Source organism: Rana temporaria, chromosome 11 (genome assembly GCF_905171775.1).
Source record: "Rana temporaria chromosome 11, aRanTem1.1, whole genome shotgun sequence".
Taxonomy (NCBI): domain Eukaryota; kingdom Metazoa; phylum Chordata; class Amphibia; order Anura; family Ranidae; genus Rana; species Rana temporaria.
In genome coordinates, this window is record NC_053499.1 from 113,781,506 (window position 1) to 113,804,071 (window position 22,566).

The following is a 22,566-nucleotide window of genomic DNA, read 5'->3' on the forward strand; positions in this document are numbered from 1 at the left end:
GATAACCTCTCTGCGGTGGGGAATCTGAGCCGAATTCCCCACCGCACAGCTCTCAGCTTAGGATCCTCTTAGCAAAGGTTGGGACCCAGCAAGTCGCTGGGGCCCCTTTCCGCATCAGGATGGAGCTCTGCACAGTGTGCAACTCTGGCCAGGTAGACCATGTGGCGGGGTCCATGGATGCGCGCACCCTGAAGGTGGATGCCGCACCTGGAACTCGGACCCCACGAAAAGGACCTAGAATCAATGGCGTCTGCCCCAGATATACCCTTCTCCAGCACGCCCAGCGAGTGAAAACTCCTCTAATTGGCTGCTGGGCAAAAGTGGCTCTGCCAGAACCCCTCTAGCGCCAACAGCCACCCAGAGGTGGAAACGCACCCCTGAAACGCAGACTGACCTACAAGCCAGTTCTGAAAGGACAGCAGCCCTGCAATTTAACAAATTGTGAATGGGAGCAAAATAACTCTCCCATTCCCCACTAACTTTAGCGTAGTGCCCATACTGAAAGTAAGGGGGCGCTACAAAAGGTAATCTTATGTACTCATTCTGTAAACTTCATTAAATACATACAAATATATTAGCTATTGTGGTAACACAGTTCAGCATATGCTTAGTTCAGCATATGCCTGTTGGCCATTTTGTAAAATAACATGTAACGCCCAGGTCTGCATATACAGTAGCAGTGCAACAGTGATCTGCAATAAAGCTTGACCTAAAGGCGGCTATGCTAGGCCTAACCTGACTGGGTAGGTACTGTCCAAAGAAATTAAGGAAATGTGAGAAGGGAAGGAAGAGAGGATTTGCTGGATGGTTTTATGGGAGAGGCAGTCCTTTATGTTCTATTGCGGGCTATCGTTAGGGCCCTTTGAGTGTTTGCACTTAACAACAGTTTCAGTAAACCTGAATGCAGTATAAGTGAGGTAAAGATGCAGTAAGCCTTATGCCCTGCCTCCAGTAACTCAACCTCTATTAATCGTGTGAATGATGGGTAGTAAGCCCTCTCACTAGTTCCTGCAATGCAGGGGCCTTCTCAGTCTCTCCACAGAATGCTCCCAGTGATAAGGGGTGGGAAGTAGAGTGTGAGAGGATGGTCCATTCTTCCAGTGGTAGCAGTATAGTTGTGAACGCTGTGATCTGTGCTGCACTACCCTGAATGTCTCTGCCTCCAGGTCTCAGTCTTTGGCTTTGGTCACCCACCCTTGGATGATCTGTGTACACCACGACCAATGTGCACATCCCAGCTCTCACGCTGAAAGGTGGAAGCAGTCTGTACAGCAGTCTGGTAAAAAGCTATTCCACCACTCCTTCTTTGACCCAGAGTGCTCTTAGAAATTGGAGACCATGAGTGCCATTCTGTGTCTGCTGTCACAGATCTAATTCCCATCATCCTTTAGGGTTTACACTTCTGGCTATAGTTCTCCCTCTGCTAGCCGGAGGGGATCGTGCAGGAACATTCAATATAGCAGTAGAAAGTGAAAGTAAAACTTTCTGTAATTTGTTTCTGTAGTCCAGCAAATGGCTACACACCCCATTTTTGCTATGGCACTAACCCCTTGGTGACACTGAGAACATTGCTGCCAGAAAGAAATGCATCATATATCTCCTTGACAGTTGCAACTCAGAAGAAAAAATAATTTGCATTTGTGGATGGGGAAGGGATCTGCGATCTGGGCTTATCTGCCAGTTGTCAAAAATGCCCTTTTTAGTCATGTGATATGTAATCCTTAAAGGAGTTGTAAAGGTTTGTCTTTTATTTTCTAAATAGGTTCCTTTAAGCTAGTACATTGTTGGTTCACTTACCCTTTCCTTTGATTTTTCCCTTCTAAATGTTTTTCTTTCTTAGTTTGAATTTCTCACATTTTCTGTTTCTGCTCAGTAAGCTTTCCACCATCATCCGAGCGGTGGAAAGCCATTTAGAACAGCTTACTGAACACCTTACTGAGGAGGAACAGGAAGTGAGAAATTCAAACAAAGAAAACAAAGAAAAAATACATTTAGAAGGAAAATGGAAGGAAAAGGTAAGTGAACCAACAATGCACTAGCTTAAAGTAACCTATTTAGAAAATAAAAATAAACCTTTTTCAACCCCTTTAAGATTAGTGGTCCAAAGAAATGCAGGTCCAGATCACCAAGTGTGGCAATGCTAGCAGGCCCCCTAGGCTACAGGTTAAAACTATTCTGGCAGAATACTGAAACCAGAACTCCTAACAAAATATTGTAATATTCCTGTAAACTATGCATGAGATATTACTACATATAGTATTTCTGTATTTCAGAGACACAGAAAATGAAAGAAACTCCAAATATTTTCAGAGAAATGTTGAATAAGTGTGACAGTTTAAACATTTCAGGTAAGACTAGGTAATATGAATATTTTCAGAAACCGTTATTCTTCCTATTCTTGATGCCATTATTTTGGAAAAATTGCTCTAAGTGAAATCTCCAATGAAGCTAGACCCACTAAGTCTGACATGTCTGAAAAACCTAGTTTTTTAATTGAACCTGTAGCGCCTGGCTACTTTCAGAGCCGGTGCTATGGTAAATTTAGAGGGAGTTCAGAGAGGTAGTTGGCTCTGAACCTGTTATTTCGTTACATTTTGGGTCTCTGCTCCAGCTTGGCTGTACTGTGTGCTATCCTTTTTTCTGGGGACTCCCGTCACCCCCGGACGGCAGGTGGGAGCAGTGGGGTCAAGTGTAGTGCGTGTTCCTGGCTCCGGGACCATGTTGGTATGGAGCGCATTCATCTAGATTGTGGCTCCAGTGAGTCGACTGGGTCCCTATTTTGCCGAGTGGTCCTGGGCTGTCTGTCCAATTGGAGGAAGCTGACTGATGAGGAACCTGTCCGGGAGATACCGAGCATGAGGCTGGTGTTTCAGGAGAGGCCTGTCTATTCATCGGAGGACACTTTGGTTCTGAGAGGCTGGACGTGGGTTGCCTATCAGTTGCTGATCAAACCAGAAGCTATGTGAAGGAGAACCGGGTGCTAAATCCAGTCAAGAAGGGTTTTGGACCACAATTGTCTCCAATCTTCAGGAGGGTTTGTGGCAGAGACTTAATCCTATTCATCCGAGTAAAACTCTGGCTGCCAGGCTGGTGAGAGAGGCCTGTCCAGGTGCACTGTACCCACTCCGGCTGGAGTGGCAAAGTAAAGTTGTCGTTGGAAGCAGGACTGTTTTCCATATCCAGTTACACCTGAATTTGCTATCTTCTATTTTGCTATCCCTTCACCTTCCTACTGTTTATTGTTTTGCACCACAGCTCATTAACCACCTAACGCCGATATATGTCGGCAGAATGGCACAGCTGGGCACAGGCACGTACAGGTATGTCGCCTTTAAGAGCCCAGCCATGGGTCGCACGTGACCCGGTCTGAAGCTCTGTAACCGCGCCTGCGGGACCCGATCGCCGCCGGTGTCCCGCGATCGGTCACAGGAGCTGAAAAACGGGAAGAGGTGTGTGTAAACGCACCTTCCCCGTTCTTCACTGTGGCAATGTCAGTGATCGTCTGTTCCCTGATATAGGGAACGATGATCACTGACATCACACGTCCAGCCCCGCTCCCATACAGTTAGAAACACACATGAGGTCACACTTAACCCCTTCAGTGCCCCCTAGTGGTTAACTCCTAAACTGCAATTGTAATTTTCGTAGTAATCAATGCATTTTTATAGCACTTTTCGCTGTAAAAATGACAATGGTCCCAAAAATGTGTCAAAACTGCAGGACCTTTTTACCATATCAGGCCTCCAGCCGTATCACCAGCTCAGACACAACCCCCATTTCCCGCAGTGCAATCATAACTGTATTCCAGCAGACTGTTTCACTGGAATACCCCAGAGGGGCCCATACCACAGGTGAGCCCCCACCACTTCCATTATATAGGTTACTGCCACCATCAAAGACCAAGGACACCGCCACAGCCCGCAAGGATAACACCTTACCCTTAAGGGCCCTTTCACACCCTCAGGGCCTGCTAAATTCCATCCTGAAGCCTGCCCCAGCGCCCATAGGTCTATACCCACCGCTGAAAGGTGAACACCATTACCCCTCAGATACAACCCCACATTAACCTCCAACTCTGTGTGCCTGATAACCAAACTTATATAGTGATGGGTAGTTGTGATCGTAAAGAGTTTCTATACGGGCTGTGAGAGTGATGCCTAAATAACTGATAGAGGAGTCTTGCTATTCAAATTTAAATGCTTGTTTTAGAGAAGACACTACAGGGGGGAGCGAGACGTTCAGGGCCTGTGATTTAGAATAGTTAACTTTCAAATCCGATATCTTAGAGAATTTGTTCAAGACCTTGCAAATGTTTGGTAATGAAATCAAAGGGGATGCGACAAATAAGAGAATGTCATCTGCAAACAAACCACATTTATGTATTTGATTTCCGCAGGAGACCCCTTGAATGTTTGGTTTTTGGCGTAAAGCAATATCTAAAGTTTCAATGGCTATCGCAAAGATTATAGGGGAAAGGGGACACCCTTGTCTAGTTCCTCTAGCTATGTTGAATGGTTTGGAATAATTCCCCTGTAGGCGAATTTGCGCTTTAGGGTAAGAGTAAAGGGAGCAAAAAAGACCCAAGAAACGATCCCCAAAACCCCATTGTTCCATAAGGTCGAATAAATAAGGCCAGGAAACCGATTCAAAAGCCTTCTGGAGACCCAAGGCCAAAAGAAACCCCTTTTGTCTCGCGCCCCCCTCCCAGTAAGACTGGAGTATAGAGATTACATCTATGGCTCTTCTTATTTGGTCATGGCCTTGCCTACCTGGGATAAAGCCCACTTAGTCCCTATGTATATATGTTTTGATAAAAGAAGCTAAGCGGTTGGCCATAATTTTTGTCATGATCTTGATATCATTATTTATTAAAGAGTTTGGAAGATAATTGGGAATTTCTTCAGGATTTTTATCGGGTTTAGGAATAATTGTTATATACACTGTATTGAGGTGTATATCCAATGGTTCTCCCGATGTGTTAGCATTAAAAAATGTTGTTGGGTGTGGAGCCAAAATATCAGCAAAGGCCTTGTAATACGGGATGGACAATCCATCAGGACTCGGAGCTGAACCCGATTTGAGATTCTTAATGACTTCCGTGACCTCCTCCACGGTGAAATCTGTTACTAGTGGATCTCGGTGTGAAGTGTCGGGATGGGAAGATCACCTAGAAACCTAAAAATTGAGTCCTTATCAATTTGAATGGGAGAATTGTAAAGATTAGAAAATAAGTCATGGAAAGCTTCAAGAATTTTGACTGGGTTAGCTGTGGGGGGTTGGTCCAAAATTCTTATTTTGGGTATAGAATTGACCCTTATTCGGGGAGAGAATTCCCAGTGTGCATTGCTCCAAAGTAAGCCGCAAGGACGTCATTGGTTTCGACGTGAATGTAAATGACGTCAAGCCTCATTCACGGACGACTTACGCAAACGACGTAACTTTTTCAAATTTCAACGCGGGAACGACGGCCATACTTGACATTGGTACGCCGCACTTATGCCTCATATAGCAGGGGCAACTATACGCCGGGAAAAGCCTAGCGTAAACGTCGTAACTTTACTGTGTCGGTCGGGCGTACATTCGTGAATTCGCGTATCTAGCTGATTTACATATTTCGCGTGTAAATCGGCTTACACGCCCCTAGCGGTCAGTGGAAAAATGCAGTTACGATCCGACGGCGTAAGAGACTAATGCCTGTCGGATCTAATGGATATCTATGCGTAACTGATTCTAAGAATCAGGCGCATAGATACGACGGGTCGGATTAGGACTTACGACGGCGTACATGGCGCTGCGCCGTCGTAAGTCCTTTCAGAATCTGGCTCTTACACTATTTACTGCCTTCTGTCAGTGGCCTTATACGCATACACACGGTCGTTTTTCATCATGAAAAAAACCGACGTTTTTAAAATAGTCATTTAAAATCATCGTGTGTGGGCTTCACATCGTTTTTCGGCTTCTGAAAAACGACAATTTTTTTTTTCGAACATGCTGCATTTTTTAATGTAGTTTTTAAAAAAATTTACTTTTTGCTGTAATAAATATCCCCAAAAACTATATATTAAAAAAAAAATGTTTTTCCTCAGTTTAGGCCGATACGTATTCTTCTACATATTTTTGGTAAAAAAAAAAAAAAAAAACGCAATAAGCGTCTATTGATTGGTTTGCGCAAAATTTATAGCGTTTACAAAATAGGGAATAGTTTTATGGCATTTTTATTAATAATTTTTTTTTTTACTACTAATGGCGGAGATCAGCATTTTTTTTTAAAAATTACACTAGCAGTGAAGGGGTTAACCAGGAGGGGGCGCTGTAGGGGTTAAGTGTGTACTAAGGGAGTGTTCTTACTGTGGGGGGCGTGGCTGTGCGTCGTTCCCTAACACAGGGAACAAACGATCGGTGACAGCTACACTAGAAAGAACGGGGAAGGTGTGTTTACACTCGCCTCTCCCCGTTCTTCCTCTCTGTGACCCGATCGCGGGACACCGGCGGCATTTGGGTCCACAGGTCCTGCGGGCGCGGTCAAGGAGGACAGGACTGGGCATCTCGCGACCCACGGCTGGGCATCTTAAAGGGGACGTACCTGTACGTCCATGTGCCCAGCAGTGCCATTCTGCCGACGTAAATAGTCGTGCGGCGGTCTTTAACCGGTTAAAGAAAATAAAAAATTGTCATCTGTGTCCCATAGTGGAGATGTCCCTTCACCCCCTGTCCCATAACAAAACAGGAAGTGGAAGGGAATCCCAGTGTGTCGCCAGAACTAGTGTACCTGTTGGAAATTTTCCCCTCAATTACTGTTCTGGTATCAACCCAAAACTTGGGATTTTTTTCACTTTTGCTGACCAAAGTAATCAGAACAAATAGGGTACATCTCTCTAACAGGGACACAGACCTCAATAAAAACCTGACAAGTGCTCTAAATTTTCTCCCCCCCCCCCCAAAAAAAAAGTTTGCCTTTTTGGATAGGCCCCTTTCACACTGGGGCGGGAGCAGAGTCGGCAGTGAAGTGCCTATTTTTAGCGGCGCTTTACCACCAATTTTGTGACACTATTCGGCTGCTATCGGTGGCAGTTTTACCCCCCGCCAGCAGCCAAGAAAGGGTTAAAAACTGCCGCAAAGCACCTCGGGCAGAGGTGCATTGCCGGCGGTATAGCTGCGGGCTCCCATTGATTTCAATGGGCAGGAGCAGTGGAGGAGCGGTATACACACTGCTCCCTCACCGCTCCAAAGATGCGGCTAGCAGGACTTTTTTTTCCATCCTGCTAGCGCACCGCTCCAGTGCGAAAGCCCAAGGGCTTTCACACTGGAGACACAGCAGCAGCTGTTTAGGGTCGGTTTGCAGGCACTATTTTTAGCGCAATAGCGCCTACAAACCGCTCCAGTGTAAAAGGGGTCTTGCGCTTTAATTATGGGCAGGAAAACCTTTGATTGAAATATATTCCTGAATAACCACAAAGGATATAAACCTACTTTGTGTGCCACAAATATATTTTTCAACCCCAGATTTTCCCTTGTCAATGTAACAGCAACATCATTGCTGTGCTGCACATAGTCTGTGTAGAGACCGTAGCTGTTGGGGGTGGGAGGGGGGGACCCAAGGGCTCTACGAACTATTGGCTGTTTGCAAAAGACTACAAGAGGGCGGATACAAGCCCAGTCACCTGCCACATAGGAATAGAACAATAGTGTCTGGTCTTTATTTCAGGAAGCTCCCAGCACAGCGGCAAAATGTCATGATTGGTTGGCACCGGGCCAATTAGGGCTAGGTGCCACAGACTAATAGAGGAAGTCAGGGAAAGCAGGAAGGGGTTAATAGTGAGCCTCATCCCCCTCCTCCCACCTGGGGCAGATGGAGGCCCCCTATAGGCTAGCAGGGACCAGTTAGACAGCAGGGAAAGGTAGTTTTGTCCAGGAGGTTGGGCAGAGGTGTTTTAAGGAGGAATTCCACCCCTCCCACTTCCTCTTACCTTTGCAGCGCCAGCAGAGGAAGCTCTGGCTGTGTGATGGCTGACGACCTGGTGGATCACAGATCTGCAAGAAATACACATAACACCAAGATCTAAATAACAATACACATGGCTCTTGTCTCTAGACAATGTTCTCTCATCCTGGAGTTCAGCTTTAAGTTGGTGTAAAAAATGGCATTTGACATTTATAGAAGGTAGATCAGGCCAACATTCTTCATATAATTAAAAAAATATATATATGATAATTTTTAATTACAAACTTATTTTTTATTTTATTTTTTTACAGGTTCACGTGTATTTTGTATGTTTCTCTGCATAACAATTGGCACAACCATGATTGTCCTAGGTAATACAATATTGTCTATACTGTAGGGAAGCCAGATGCTATCATATAATTTGACTGATAATTATTGCATATTCTTTTTTACCTAAAGGTTCCTTATATATAGACAAGTGTCCAGTGGAGCCCAAAATTCCTATCTATCTTATAGTGTCAGGAGCTGTTTATTTGGCTGGATTTATACTTTATTTACTGAAGACTGTCTCTGTAAAATGTACTTGTTTCTTGGAGATAATATTGAGCCTTTTTTCATTGTGCTGGTTTACTGCAGGTAAGACTGATTCCTGAATTATATGGTCTATAGAGTTTAAACAGTTGAATCATTGGTTCCGGAAGGCATGCATAACTCCGAAATATTGTAGGACAGGGTGCTTGGAGCAACAAAGTGACAATGAAGGTCATTTGTATCAATGAATCCTCATATAATGGTGAAAAATGCAACCTACCTTGTGTAGCGCCTGTGTACTTTCTGTACAGGTGCTATTCTAAATTTAAAGGGGGATGAGAGAGTTAGTTGGCTCTCATCCAGTTGATTTGGCTAAATTGGGCCTCTGCTTTAGCTGGGCTGTACTGTGGGTCCATTCTGTTGTTTCCGGGGTGCTATACCACCCCGGAGTGACAGGTGGCACCAGTGGAGTCCAGTCTTGCCAGCAGCCAATAGGGAGGGAGTTTCCCTCGCGAGGCATGCTGGGGGAGGGTACTTCTGGAGCAGACACCATGAGGAGGGGTTCTTGTTCCTGGTTTGGCACCCACCTTCAGGGTGACCTGACCACACGTCACGGCTCCCCGGCGAGATGGCCTACCAGGCCGGGGTGCGCGTGCCACGAGGAGTTCCTGGTTCCGGACCATGTCGGCCCGGAACATTTAAAGCTGTGGCGGGGCCCCAGTATTCGACTGGGTCCCCAATTCTGAGAGGATCCCAAGCGAGATAGCTGTTCTGGGGAGTCCACCTGAGGAGAGCGAAGAGAGGCTGGCGATCCAACAGGGCCTAGACAATCCATCGGGGATCGAGGTAACCGGACACTGAGAGGTTGGATGTCAGCAACCTGTCAGTCGGTAACCTGAGGAAAATACTACCTGGAGGAAAATACTACCTGAAGGCGATTCTAACACAAATTCTACCAAGGAAGATTGTCTCCATGATCTAAGTTCTAGGAAGGGTCTGTGGCAGAGATCTTTTCCCCTCAAAGTTCCAAGTGATACTCTGGCTGCCAGGTTGGTGTGAGAGGCTTGTCCAGGTACACTATACCCACTCCGGCTGGAGTGGCGACGAAAGTAAGGTATCGTTGGAAGCAGGACTGTTTCCGTAACTTTAAGCCTGAATCCGCTATTTCTCCTCCTCACCTTCTTTGCTATCTACCTCACGTTTTACTGTTTACCGTGTTGGGTAAAATAAAAGCACAAGAAAAGACATCTGCTGTTTGGACATTCCATTTGCTAAGGCTCTCATCGTCTACCCTAGACACTCACAGAGGTAACACGCTATCCCAATCTATAACCAGCGGCTGCTTCGGGGGTGAGAGCTACACTTGTATTGAGGAGCACTGCCAGTTACCAGTTGATAGGTAAACCATGTGTAGCGCTCACCCCTGAAGGAGCCGCTGATTATAGATTGGGTGGCATGTTACCTCTGTGATCCTGCCGTCTAGGGTAGTTGATGAGAGCCAAGCAATGGAAGGTCCACACAGCAGGTGTCTTTTCTTGTGCTTTTATTTACCCAACCGGGTAAAACTTGAGGTAGAGAGTAAACATGTATGAGGAGAAGAAATAGCAGATTTAGGTGTAACAGAATAGAAACAGTTCTGCTTCCAACAACACCTCGCTTTCGTTGCCACTCCAGCCAGAGTGGGTATAGTGTACCTGGACCGGCCTCTCACACCGACCTGGCAGCCAGAGTATCACTCGGAACTTTGAGGGAAAAGATCTCTGCCACAGACCCTCCCTAGAACTTAGATCAGGGGTCAAGTCCTGGGGAAAAAAGTGTGGGAACTCCCCCACCAAAAAAAAAAAATTATACGCTCATATGCATAAATACTAAACGTTTTTTTTCCCGATCCGCTGTACCTTAGTAATCCTTTATGTTACTGGCCAGAAGCAAGTTCTTTCTAAATCCCGCGATAACTCGCGGCAGACCTCCGCAGTGTCTCCTGGGAACAATGAAAAAAGCTCCCAGGAGACATTCCGGCATCGAGGAAGTGACGGAATACCCGCACACTACCCGATGAATCCATATACAGGAAGCGGCCAGTAACATAAAGGATTACTAAGGTTCGCCTGCCCCTGATAGTGACTCGAGCTGGGCATCGCCGCTTAGTGAAGGTTTGGCTCGGGCGGCTCAGCTGCTCTAGTCCTGCAAAGGGAACTGAGTTCCTGCTGTGATGAAAGTGCAGGAACTCCATTCCCACGCGTTCCCGCAGGACTTGAGCCCTGACTTAGATCATGGAGACAATCCTCCTTGGTAGAATTTGTGTTTGAATCTCCTTCAGGTAGTGTCTTCAATCAGGTTACCGACTGACAGGATCCCCGATGGATTGTCTAGGCCCTGTTGGATCTCCAGCCTCCCTTGGCTCTCCTCAGGTGGACTCCCCACCGAACAGCTATCTTGCTTGGGATCTTCTAAAGAATTGGGGACCCAGTCGATTACTGGAGCCCGCCACAGCTTTAAATGCTCCAGACCAACATGGTCCAGGAACACCGCGTGGCACGCGCACCCCGGCCTGGTAGGCCATCTCGCCGGGGGCCGTGATGTGTGGTCTCCCTAAAGGTGGGTGCCACCTCAGGAAAAGAGCCCCGCCCCAATGGCGTCTGCTCCAGAAGTACTCTCCCCCAGCATGCCCCGCGAGAGAAACTCCCTCCTGATTGGCTGCTGGCAAGAGGCACCCCAGCCCGAACTCCACTGGCGCCACCTGTCGCCCCGGGGTGGTATGGCACCCCGGCAAAAACAGAATGAACCCACAGCGCAGCCCAGCTGAAACAGAGACCCTTTTTAGAATTGAAATCCGAATCAGAGTCTGTACACTCTGATTACCCCCTAAATTTTGTCAGCACCGGTACTTAGAAGTAACCAGGCGCTACACATGAATATTTGGTATTTGCATGCTAGAAGAGCTTTTATGAAGGGCAAAAAGCCCTTCAGGGGCTGATGTGCAGAGTCTAAATTACTCAAACTCCTACATATGAATTGGCTTTTAGTCGAATTTCAAAAGCTAATTCAAATATCGATTTGACTGTAGCTATGGCAAAACTTTTTTTATGGACATTCATTCTAAGGGGGTCTTTCAGACAACCGCACATCGTTTATGGGTTTAAAGGATAAGTTCACATTTTGAAAAAAAAAAAAACTTTTTTTTTCACAGGTTAGAGCAGCCTGCAGGAGCATTGCACATGCAATCAGCAGATTGTGGCAGATTGTGGGTGCAATCTCTTGCTCCTAGAGACTCTCAGGATGGTTGTTTGCCTGTAAATCTTATGGGCAGGCAGTTTCCTGAGAGCAGGAAGAATCATTGAACTACCACCAGCGCCCTCATAGTTTATTGAGAACTACAAGCTGTCAGCCACAATGGCTGTCGGTACTTGTAGGCACTCATTCACAGAAAACTGTGAATGAATGACGCTACCGTGTGGGCAGAAACCTGCTATTTTCAAATTGTGACAGCGGGTGCAGGGAAAGGACCCCCACCTGCTGTACCAATAATTCTATTCTTTTTTTTGCCATCCTTAGACAATAAAACACAGCAAAACTAAGCAAAATGCACCTTTTCTCCAGAACCAAATGGCCTGGTATGGATTTGAGCGAGACCCCCATGCAGTGTGTGTGTGTGTGTGTGTTTTTCTTTTTTTTTTTAAAGTCGACTCTTTTGTTTACATGCGTTGTATAGGGACGCATCGGGTTTCGGCTCCTTAAAGAGCAGATCCACCCAAAAAAGGGAGTTTTGCTTTAAGGGCCAGTTCCCCGCTCTGCTTGAAAAATAGCTTTTTTGAGGAGCCTGGGAGGTTTCCCGCTCCCACTTCCGCTTGCTATGTGACAATAACATTATGCGTAACCCCCAAAGGTACTTATGGGACTTTAAAGTCAACTTGGGTCAGAAGAGTTTAACTTATATTGTATAATGCTTTTATTATTGCATTCATATAAAAATGTAGTACATCATCTGTATAAATGATAAAAACAAAGCCATCAACAATAAAAGAGCTGACTTTAGGGTATGTGCAAATTAGTAACACTGTCTTGTCCATATACCCGATGCATTTTAAGAAGGGTTCAATCCTTTTTTTCAGTGGTGTTTGTGGTTTTAAACCTAGTTACACCACTTGTATCTACAGGTAAGCCTATAATAAGGCTTGCCTGTAGGTATTGTAATTATCCCCTAAACCTGCACAGTTTAGGAGATATTTACCATATACGCTTGCACCAACGTCATCAGTGCATGCCCTGTGAAGAAACGGCCCTCTGTGCTGTTTCTCCCCTAGCAAATGCCGCTAGCATGCATGGGAGTGACGTCACGCAACTTCGGCCAGTGTCAGGCAATAGATATAGAACCGCCTGGTGGGGAATTATCATGACATCTCTCCAACGGATCTCAGATCCAACCAGCCTTTTTGACCCCCCCGAGTACTGGCGGTCACTGGCTTTCTGGTAAGCCTCTTGTCTCTTTATGGTGACGGGTCTCATGTGGTCAAGCTCATATATTAACCACTTCAACCCCAGAGGATTTGGCTGCCAAATGACCAAGCCATTTTTGGCGATTCAGCACTGCGTCGGTTTAACTGACAATTGCGCGGTCGTATGACGTGGCACCCAAACTAAATTGACGTCCTTTTTTTTCCCCCCACAAATAGAGTTTTCTTTTGGTGGTATTTGATCACCTCTGCAGTTTTTATTTTTTGTGCTACAAACAAAAAAAGCGACAATTTTGAAAAAAAAAACAATTTTTTTGACTTTTTGCTTTAATAAATATCCCCCAAGAATATATAAAAAATAAATACATTTTTCCTCATTTTCTACATATTTTTGGTAAAAAAAATCACAATAAGCATATATTGATTGGTTTGCACAAAAGTTATAGGGGCAGATCCTCAAAGAAATTACGCCGGCGTATCTGTTGATACGCCGCGTAATTTCAAATGTTATCCACCAAACAAGATACAACGGCATCTGTGTTAGATCCGACAGGCGTACGCCTTAGTACGCCGTCGGATCTAAGATGCAATTTTCCGGCGGCCGCTGGGTGGCGTTCACGTCGTAATCCGCGGCGAGTATGCAAATTAGCTATTTCTGACGATCCACGACCGTATGAGCGGTCGTCGCATTCTTTTACGTCGTTTCCGTTCGACTTTTTCCAGTGTATAGTTAAAGCTGCTATCTGGTGGCGTACTCAATGTTAAGTATGGCCATCGTTCCCGCGTATAATTTTGAAATTTTTACGTTGTTTGCGTAAGTCGTCTGTGAATGGGGCTGGACACCATCACGTCGAAAACAATGACACTTGGAGCAATTCACCCTGGGAGTTTTGACGGACGGGGCATGCGCAGTTAGTTCGGCGCGGGGACGCGCTTCATTTAAATGAAACACGCCCCCTACTCGCTGCATTTGAATTCCGTGCCCTTACGCCGTGAGAGATACACTACGCCGCCGTAACTTACGGCGCAAATTCTTTTTGGATTCAAGCCAAAGCCAGGTAGGTTACGGCGGCGTAGCGTATCTCAGATATGCTGCGCCGGTGCAGATCTTTGAGGATCTGCCCCATAGCGTCTACAAAATGGGGGATAGTTTTATAGCTTTCTTTTTTTTTTTTTTTATCGTGACTGCGACTTTATAGCGGACACATCAGACACTTTTGACGATATTTTGGGACCATTGTCATTTATACAGCGTTCTGTGCTATAAAAATGCACTGATTACTATGTAGATGACACTGGCAGTGAAGGGGTTAAGTGTGTCCTAGGGAGTGATTCTAACTGTGTGGGGGCTGGACTACATGTGACAGGACACTGATTGCTGCTCCTGATGACAGGGAGCAGAAGATCAGTGTCCTGTCACTAGGCGTTGCGCGTTAAGACCCGGGAGAGACGGGTACACGCTTCTGATATGCCGGCCGGCTTATTCGTTTTTATGATTGAATGCTACTGATATGATGTAAGTGCGCATTTCTTTTTATTCATTAAACATCCAAAGGATTTTACACTATGCAAGTCCCCCCTGGTTCTTTTACAAATCTGTGAGTGCTGACACCCCTCGATGATTGAGACATTGGTGAAGATTTGCCTGCTTCCTTGATGGATGTTCCTATGGTGTTCCCACTGTGAAGGATGTTTGCTATCTCATAGCACTGCTATGTTTGATCTCCTTGAGATCTCAGGCTCTGGTAAGGGTCAGTGTTTGATGGTGGTGGAGGTTCTTTGTCGTCATCTTTTACACCGTCCTGTGGATCATTTGCACCTTTGGCGGACTTCTTTCTTCCTTTTTTTTATTACAATTTGGACTTCATTTTTTCCTATTTCTCATCATATTTACACTTGTATATTTACATATGGTATTTGATATTCACTGTATGTTATTGATTATTGTTTATCTTATTGTGCTTACTATATATTTATATATCAATGGGCATAATGTTTTCTCACATTTAGCGCGACCTTTTTTCTGTTTTATAATAACCAACAATGAGTCTCAAAAGATGATCTCAGCATGAGGAGAGAAGTCATGAAATAGCTTGACTTAAAGATGTGTGTGGAGAGAGTATGGTGCCAGTCCAAATGACACAGGCAGCATTGCACTCTTTGACTGCCATAAATGTAGTTATGGATGCTGGCAGTGCGTAAAAGTTCACACATGCTCAACGTGCGCCAAAAGAGGCACGCTTGCGCAGAGTGGTAACAGGGCGATTCCCCTGAAGTGTCCACGCACAGAGCCAGTCCATTGTGATGCGGGGTGCCGTCATGCATGGGCAGTCCACTGATGCACACAAAGAGCAGCCTAAGGGGAGGATGTGGACACTCAAGGGACAGTGGTGACCCCGACCGTCCACCATTCCACTCGGGGACGATGAAAAGGCCCCCTGCATGACCTGTGCCGCGTGGGAGTACATAGGGTCCCAGATGGGGTAGCAGAAAACCCCCTAGTGGCACAAAGTGAAATTGTGGAAAATGACAGAGGATGTTTAATGCATGGAAAGATTGGCAAGAAAACAAGGAACATGGCAGGCAGAAATCCATATGATACAGAGATATGATAATGAATATCTACCAATACATAGAGCAGATACAAAGAATTAAACAATAATCCACATAATATATTAATCCACATCATGTTTAGTAACAGACACATATATATCTAGAGGTCCAGCTGGTGAAATCCTTCCACCTCGGTGCCCTCTATAGTAGCACAGAAATACTTGTGTTCATAAATATTGGGCAGTTGGTGAACCCACTGGTATTTTTCATATCCCCCCTGAGAAGTCCTCCAGAATTGTCTGAAAACTAAGTTGGTCACTGAACCCGGGGGGTGGGGGGTATTTCGCACCAAGCTCCACAATCCAGCTCGCTCATTCTGGAGCAGAAGCTTGTTCCAATCACCATCAAACACTGACCCATGCAATATGCCGGTATGTCCTATTGTGGAATTACAGCTTGTTTTTTTTTTGTTTTGTTTAAAGTCGGCGGCTACAGGTTGTGGCGTATGTGCATGTTTTTTTTTTTAACAGGAGACTGGAACTCCTCTTTTACAACCAGCTATTTACTGGTTAAGGACTGCTATACATTCTTTAACTATCGCATGTCTGAACCACTTCATATTTAACATATGCATTTACTTATTTTTCTTTGGTGAATTTATTTTAATGCTCTTTACTGCAGTATTTACTGAGTGTTGTTGCTTTTTAGGTAAATGGTGCATAAAGGGATAGTGAATTGACATTTTTAGTATGCCATGCAGTATTTGGAAGAAATTGTGTCACATGACCCAAATGCAATATGCTTTAGTGAATGGAGAACATTGATGTTTGTGGACAAGACTGTAATTTAATAATATCAGAAATGTTACATTGGATTTTCATCAACATCCCAACATTTTTTCCTAGGAAGCATCTGGGTATTTAGCATCTATCAAGATAATAGAAACTGTGATGATATAATCTATAAATTCACATTTGGAGTCTTGATATTGAAATATATCGTCTTAACCTTTATTTCTGCAATTGTTTGTCTATGCTGCTGTTTCATCTGTTTTTTGGTAAGAAAGGCTTAAAGCTGAAAGCTACAAAATCATAATGCGCAATATTTCATGTTTTACTTAAATAGAAAAAAATGTAATGCTCACAAAAAAATGTAAAGTGAACATTCAAACAGAACCACTATACATTCCTTTTACAGTACTGTGTAAAGAACACTAAAGGCTGTGCCATATTATTGCATCCTTTCAGTAGACTTACTTTTCCTTATTGTGTCACTTTGGCAATATATGTCTGTTTTGCTTTTATAGAAGAGTTGACCTGATTTATGGCTTACAACTAGTGAAAAAACCCAAAATTCAGTGTCTCAGAAAACTAGAATATTACATAAGGCCAATAAAAAAAAAAAAATTTTTAATACAGAAATGTTGGCTTACTTAAAATTATGTATAGAAGTATGTATACAGTATAGAATGCACTCAATACTTGGTCGGGGCTTCTTTTGCTTGAATTACTGCATCAATGTGGCATGGAGGCGATCAGCCTGTGGCATTGCTGAGGTGTTATGGAAGCCCAGGTTGCTTTAATAGCGGCCTTCATCTTGTCTGCATTGTTAAGTCTGGTGTCTCATCTTCCTCTTGACAATAACCCACAGATTCTCTATAGGGTTTAGGTCAGGCGAGTTTGCTGACCTATTAAGCACAGTGATACATTGATCATAAAAGCAGGTATTGGTACTTTTGGAAGTGTGGGCAGGTGCCAAGTCCTGCTGGAAAATGAAATCCGCATCTCCATAAAACTGCTCAGCAGAGGGAATCATGAAGTGCTCTAGAATTTCCTGGTAGAGAGCTGCATTGACTTTGGACTTGATAAAACACAGTGAACCAACACCAACAGATGACATGGATCCCTAAATCATCACTGACCACAGATGACATGGCTCCCTAAATCATCACTGACTGTTGAAACTTCACACTGGACCTTATGCATACCTTCCAACATTTTGAGATGGGAATGAGGGACACCTACTATCAAACTTATGTAGGCATAGGATACACCCCCTGGGGGTGACCCTTAAAGGAGAACCAACCAAAAAAAAGGTTAATTTAAATCCACAAGGGCTTTTTTTTTTTTTTTTTTTTACCACGTACATTCCTGTATATTGGTTTGTAAAATGTACAAATGCAGCAAATTAGAAATCCGATGAAAGGTTTAGCACTAGGAAATATATTTTTGAAAGATAAAAAGTGCATTTTATATACAATTATATGGATCAGACCAAAATGAAGGACAAATGAGGAGGACAGAGGGACATTGCTCGAAATCAGGGACAGTCCCTCAAAATCAGGGACAATTGGGGGCTATGCCTCACGGAACTTGTATTCTGTGCATCTCCACTCTTCCTCCAGACTCTGGGACCTTGATTTCCATATTAAACACAAAATTTACTTTCATTCAAAAAGAAGGCTTTTGACCACTGAGCAACAGTCCAGTCCTTTTTCTCCTCAGCCTAGGTAAGACGTTTCTGATGCTGTCTCTATTTCAGGAGAGGCTTGACACAAGGAATTTGACAGTTGTAGCCCATGTCCTGGATAAGTCTGTGTGTGGTGGCTCTGGAAGCATTAATACCAGCCGTTGTCCACCCCTTGTCATTCTCCCCCCAAATTCTTGAATGGCGTTTGCTTCACAAGCCTCTCAATGCTGTGGTTATCCCTGTTGCTTGTGCACTTTTTTTTACCACTTTTTTTTTTCCCCTCCACTCAACTTTCCATTAATATGCTTGGATACAGCACTCTGTGAACAGCCAATTTCAAAGGAATGTATTGAACTACTAAGGAAGAAGGTATTACAACATACCTTCAGCCCCTAGCATCCAAAAGGTTCTGTTTCAACCTACAGTGAACGAGAGTGAAGCACAACTGTGCTTAGGGAAAAGACTTCAATGCACTTCTCTATGTAATGTGATTTTCAGTACTGGACCCCAGACGTCACTCTAATCAGAGAAAAAGAGTTTGGTGGTTCACTACATCATATCTCTCACATATAGGAATGCATTGAGCTACTAAGGGAGAAGGAAATACAACATACCTTCAACCCTTAGAGTTAAAAAGGTATAGCGAACATGTTTGGTATTTACCACCAGGAGGGAGTATACTTTAAAGAACAAATGTCAAGCATGTAGCATATGAAAATACTGTATGCAGATAGCTTATACTTGAGAGAGGCAACTGTAGCTTGAATGGGTTAACCACTTAAGGACCAGCCCATGTACATATACGTCCACAATATGGCACGTACAGGCACATGGGCGTATGGGTACGTCCTCCCCTATTAGCGGGTGGGGGGTCCGATCGGGACCCCCCCCGCTACATGCGGAGGTCGGGTCCGCTCGGGGAGCGATCCGGGACCACGGCGCGGCTATTTGTTTATAGCCGCTCCGTCGCGATCGCTCCCCGGAGCTGAAGAACGAGGAGAGCCGTGTGTAAACACGGCTTCCCCGTCCTTCACTATGGCGGCGCATCGATCGCGTCATTCCCTTTATAGGGAAGACACGATCGATGACGTCATTCCTACAGCCACACCCCCAAACAGTTGTAAACACATACACAGTGATCCCTAACTCCTACAGCGCCGCCTGTGGTTAACTCCCAAACTGCAACTGTCATTTTCACAATAAAGAATGCAATTTAAATGCATTTTTTGCTGTGAAAATGACAATGGTCCCAAAAATGTGTCAAAATTGTCCGAAGTGTCCGCCATAATGTCGCAGTCACGAAAAAAATTGCTGATCGCCGCCATTAGTAGTAAAAAAATAAAAAAAAATAAAAATGCAATAAAACTATCCCCTATTTTGTAAACACTATAAATTTTGCGCAAACCAATCGATAAACGCTTATTGCGATTTTTTTTACTAAAAATAGGTAGAAGAATACGTATCGGCCTAAACTGAGGAAAAAAAATGTTTTTATATATGTTTTTGGGGGATATTTATTACAGCAAAAAGTAAAAAATATTGCTTTTTTTTCAAAATTGTTGCTCTATTTTTGTTTATAGCGCAAAAACTAAAAACCGCAGATGTGATCAAATACCACCAAAAGAAAGCTCTATTTGTGGGGAAAAAAGGACGCCAATTTTGTTTGGGAGCCACGTCGCACGACCGCGCAATTGTCTGTTAAAGCGACGCAGTCCCGAACTGTAAAAACCCCTTGGGTCTTTAGGCTGCATATTGGTCCGGGGCTTAAGTGGTTAAGAGAGTATGTCCCTTTAAGATATTCCACAACTGTTAGATGAAAGCACAACAAGTAATCCCAAGCAGCATGGAAGTATGAAGTAGAGGCAGATTCAAATACAGTACTTAGTAAAGCTATATGTGAACCGATTAATTCTAGAGAAATAAATGTAACGTAGTAATGGTACTTATCCGTTTGCAGAGGATGAGAGTTCTCCAGTAAGCATAATATTGTAGCAACAATGGGATTCTGTCATGGAGGGTCTTCTGGTGGAAGATATCTTAGGGTGTCCCCAGCAACTGCAGATAGGATGGCAGGGTGGGTGCAGCTAGTGGATAACTTAGAGGTGGCATGGATCCGGGCTGCAGTGATATCCAGGTATGGGGATATTGCCAGTAGTTTGTATGTAGCGTGGTCTGGCTACTGCCGACAAAAATAGAACATATAGTGCAGTCAGTGTAGAGTGTGTGTGTGTATATAATATAGTGCAATTAGTGTAGTGTATATCAGTGGTTCTCAACCCTATCCCAAAATACCACCAACATGCCATGTTTGCAGATTTTCCTTTATCTTGCACAGGTGCTTTAAATCGGAGTCAATGGCTTGGTTTTTTGGACAGTTATTTTTATCTAGGAGAAACTCCCAAAACATGGCCTGTTGGGGGTACTTGAGGACAGGGTTGAGAACCACTGGTGTATATAATGCAGTGCAGAGTATATAATGCAGTGTATTAAAGTGGTTAAGGGGAACCCTATGGCAGAATTAAGAAAAAAACTGCGTGGGGTCCCCCCTCCTGAACCATACCAGGCCGTTTGCCCTCAACATGGAGTGCCCCCCCAAAGCACTAATTCTTGGCACTGGACACTGATTAGCACTGGGCACTGATTGGTGGCACTGGGCGATGATTGGTGGCACTAATGGGCACTGATGGGGCTTTCCTGTAATCGGGACACTGATGAACAGTGCCCTGATTGTGATTACCTGCCCTGGTCTCCCCTGCAAGGAGATGCTGCTGATCAGCACTTCTCACCACACACTCTGTCAGTGTGAGGCAAGGAGAGATGATTCACGGCACTTCCGTATTTACATGTGACCGGCTGTGATTGGACACAACCAATCGCATGGTTAGCAACACATCGTTGCCATGATCGCCGTGCTGCGCGCCACCGCGCCCCTTCTGGGGCACCGTCATATGATGTCCACCCAGAACGAGACCATACCATCTCTCCTTCATTTGACGGTGGGCGGGCGGGAAGTGGTTAATAGGGTTCGCATGTTCGCTAGAACTTTTTGCCTGTTCGAGGCGTTCTGGTGTAAACCAAACCGGGGGATGTTTGACCCATCCCAAATGTCAAGTTAGCAGTCTTCCCCATGATTGGGTAACCTACTGAATCAGACTGAGACCATTTAAAGGTTTAGGAAATCCTTACAGGTGTTTTGAGTTAATTAGCTGATTAGAGTGTGACACCATGAGTCTACAATATTGAACTTTTCTTAGATACTGTGTTTCCCCCGAAAAATAAGAGCTTCACTTAAAATAAGACATCTCAATTTTCTAGGATGGCTGCAATATAAGCCCTACCCCGAAATCAAGCCCTTGTAAAATCATGTAATCCATGCTGTAAAATTATTATATAATGTCCAGTTTGTGTCTTTATGTAACATTATTGTAAAAAAATACCTTATTTATAGCACTCATGTGACACGCTGGAGCTCTCCTCTTGTCCTCCCTGCTGACGTCAAAAATGATTTTACTATTTCAAAGTTAAAACGACAAGGGCAGAAGATTTAATAGATGGAAAGTTGACAAAAATGACTGATGGTCAGCTTTAATATTAATACTAATTTCTCAAACCATTATTGCATGCATCACTATAATGTAGATTATTTTCTAGAAACATTCAAATAGTTACTTGTGCCTAACAAAATATAACGGTGTACTTTTTTTTCTTTTAGTCTGCACGAATGCCCATGGATGCTAAAACAGAAACCGCCCATCTGGTCTCGGCAGAAAACTAAGTTGACACACTTATTTGAAATAACTGCATTTTGATGGATAATTAAATTGGAAGAAATACATTGTACATAAAAAATCTTAAAAAGTTAATATATTTGTCTTTTGATGATGGTTTTGTTATATATAAATGTAATTGCATCCTAAATGTAGTACTATTATTTTCTTTAGGTAAAACTCTGAAAAATATTGCATAATGACTGTATTCTAAACACTGTGATCTCACAGTGCATTATGGGGCGCTCGGCGGTGGATGAACCACGAGCGCACCATTTGTTCAACGTACAAACGAACATCTGATGTTCAAGCCGAACATACGTTCAACTCAAACATAAAGCCCATCTCTATTCACAAGTTACGATTAGTAGTGATGGACGAACATCCGACGGTTCACGAACGCTAACCGCAAACTTTCGCAAATGTCCGCGAACCGCAAGTGCGCGGCGGGCCCCATTGACTTTAATGGCAGGCGAATATTAAAAACCTGCAGGTCATATTTGCAGCCACAAAATACTTACTAGCTGTGCACAAATAGTCCCACAACATGGACACTGACCTACCAGAAGTATTAACCTCCCTGGCGGTATCCCCGAGCGTGACTCGGGGTGTTTTTTCCATGCCAGGATCGGTATCCCCGAGTCTGGGTAGATGTGCAGCGGCGCGGCTTAGCTGCTCGCTGAATCCACAGACAAGTTACTCACCTTGTCCCTGGATCCTGCGATGCATCCCCGCTGTGTGAGCAAGCGGGTCCTCGCTCGATTCACAGTGTCCCCGTGTGCCGCCGATCTCCGTTCCCTGCGACGTTACGACGCACGGGGGCGGAGAACGGCACCAAATTCAAAAAAGG

The 22,566-nt window shown here is 44.3% G+C and overlaps 1 protein-coding gene across 2 annotated transcripts; it reads left to right on the plus strand.

Annotated features, from left to right (window-relative positions):
- The first annotated feature begins 2,248 nt into the window (after positions 1-2,248).
- LOC120917511 (transmembrane protein 272-like) lies at positions 2,249-21,858 on the plus strand. 2 transcript variants are annotated; one of them, XM_040328855.1, is made up of 4 exons: positions 8,254-8,313; positions 8,402-8,578; positions 16,386-16,537; positions 21,662-21,858. In XM_040328855.1, exons 1-4 carry the CDS (start codon positions 8,271-8,273, stop codon positions 21,722-21,724), a joined length of 435 nt encoding a protein of 144 aa, XP_040184789.1. In that variant the 5' UTR covers positions 8,254-8,270; the 3' UTR covers positions 21,725-21,858. The 2 variants fall into 2 exon arrangements, with proteins under 2 accessions (XP_040184790.1, XP_040184789.1); XM_040328856.1 differs by lacking the exons at positions 8,254-8,313; positions 8,402-8,578 and adding an exon at positions 2,249-2,348 and having other exon boundaries at positions 21,662-21,853.
- Positions 21,859-22,566: the final 708 nt, after the last annotated feature.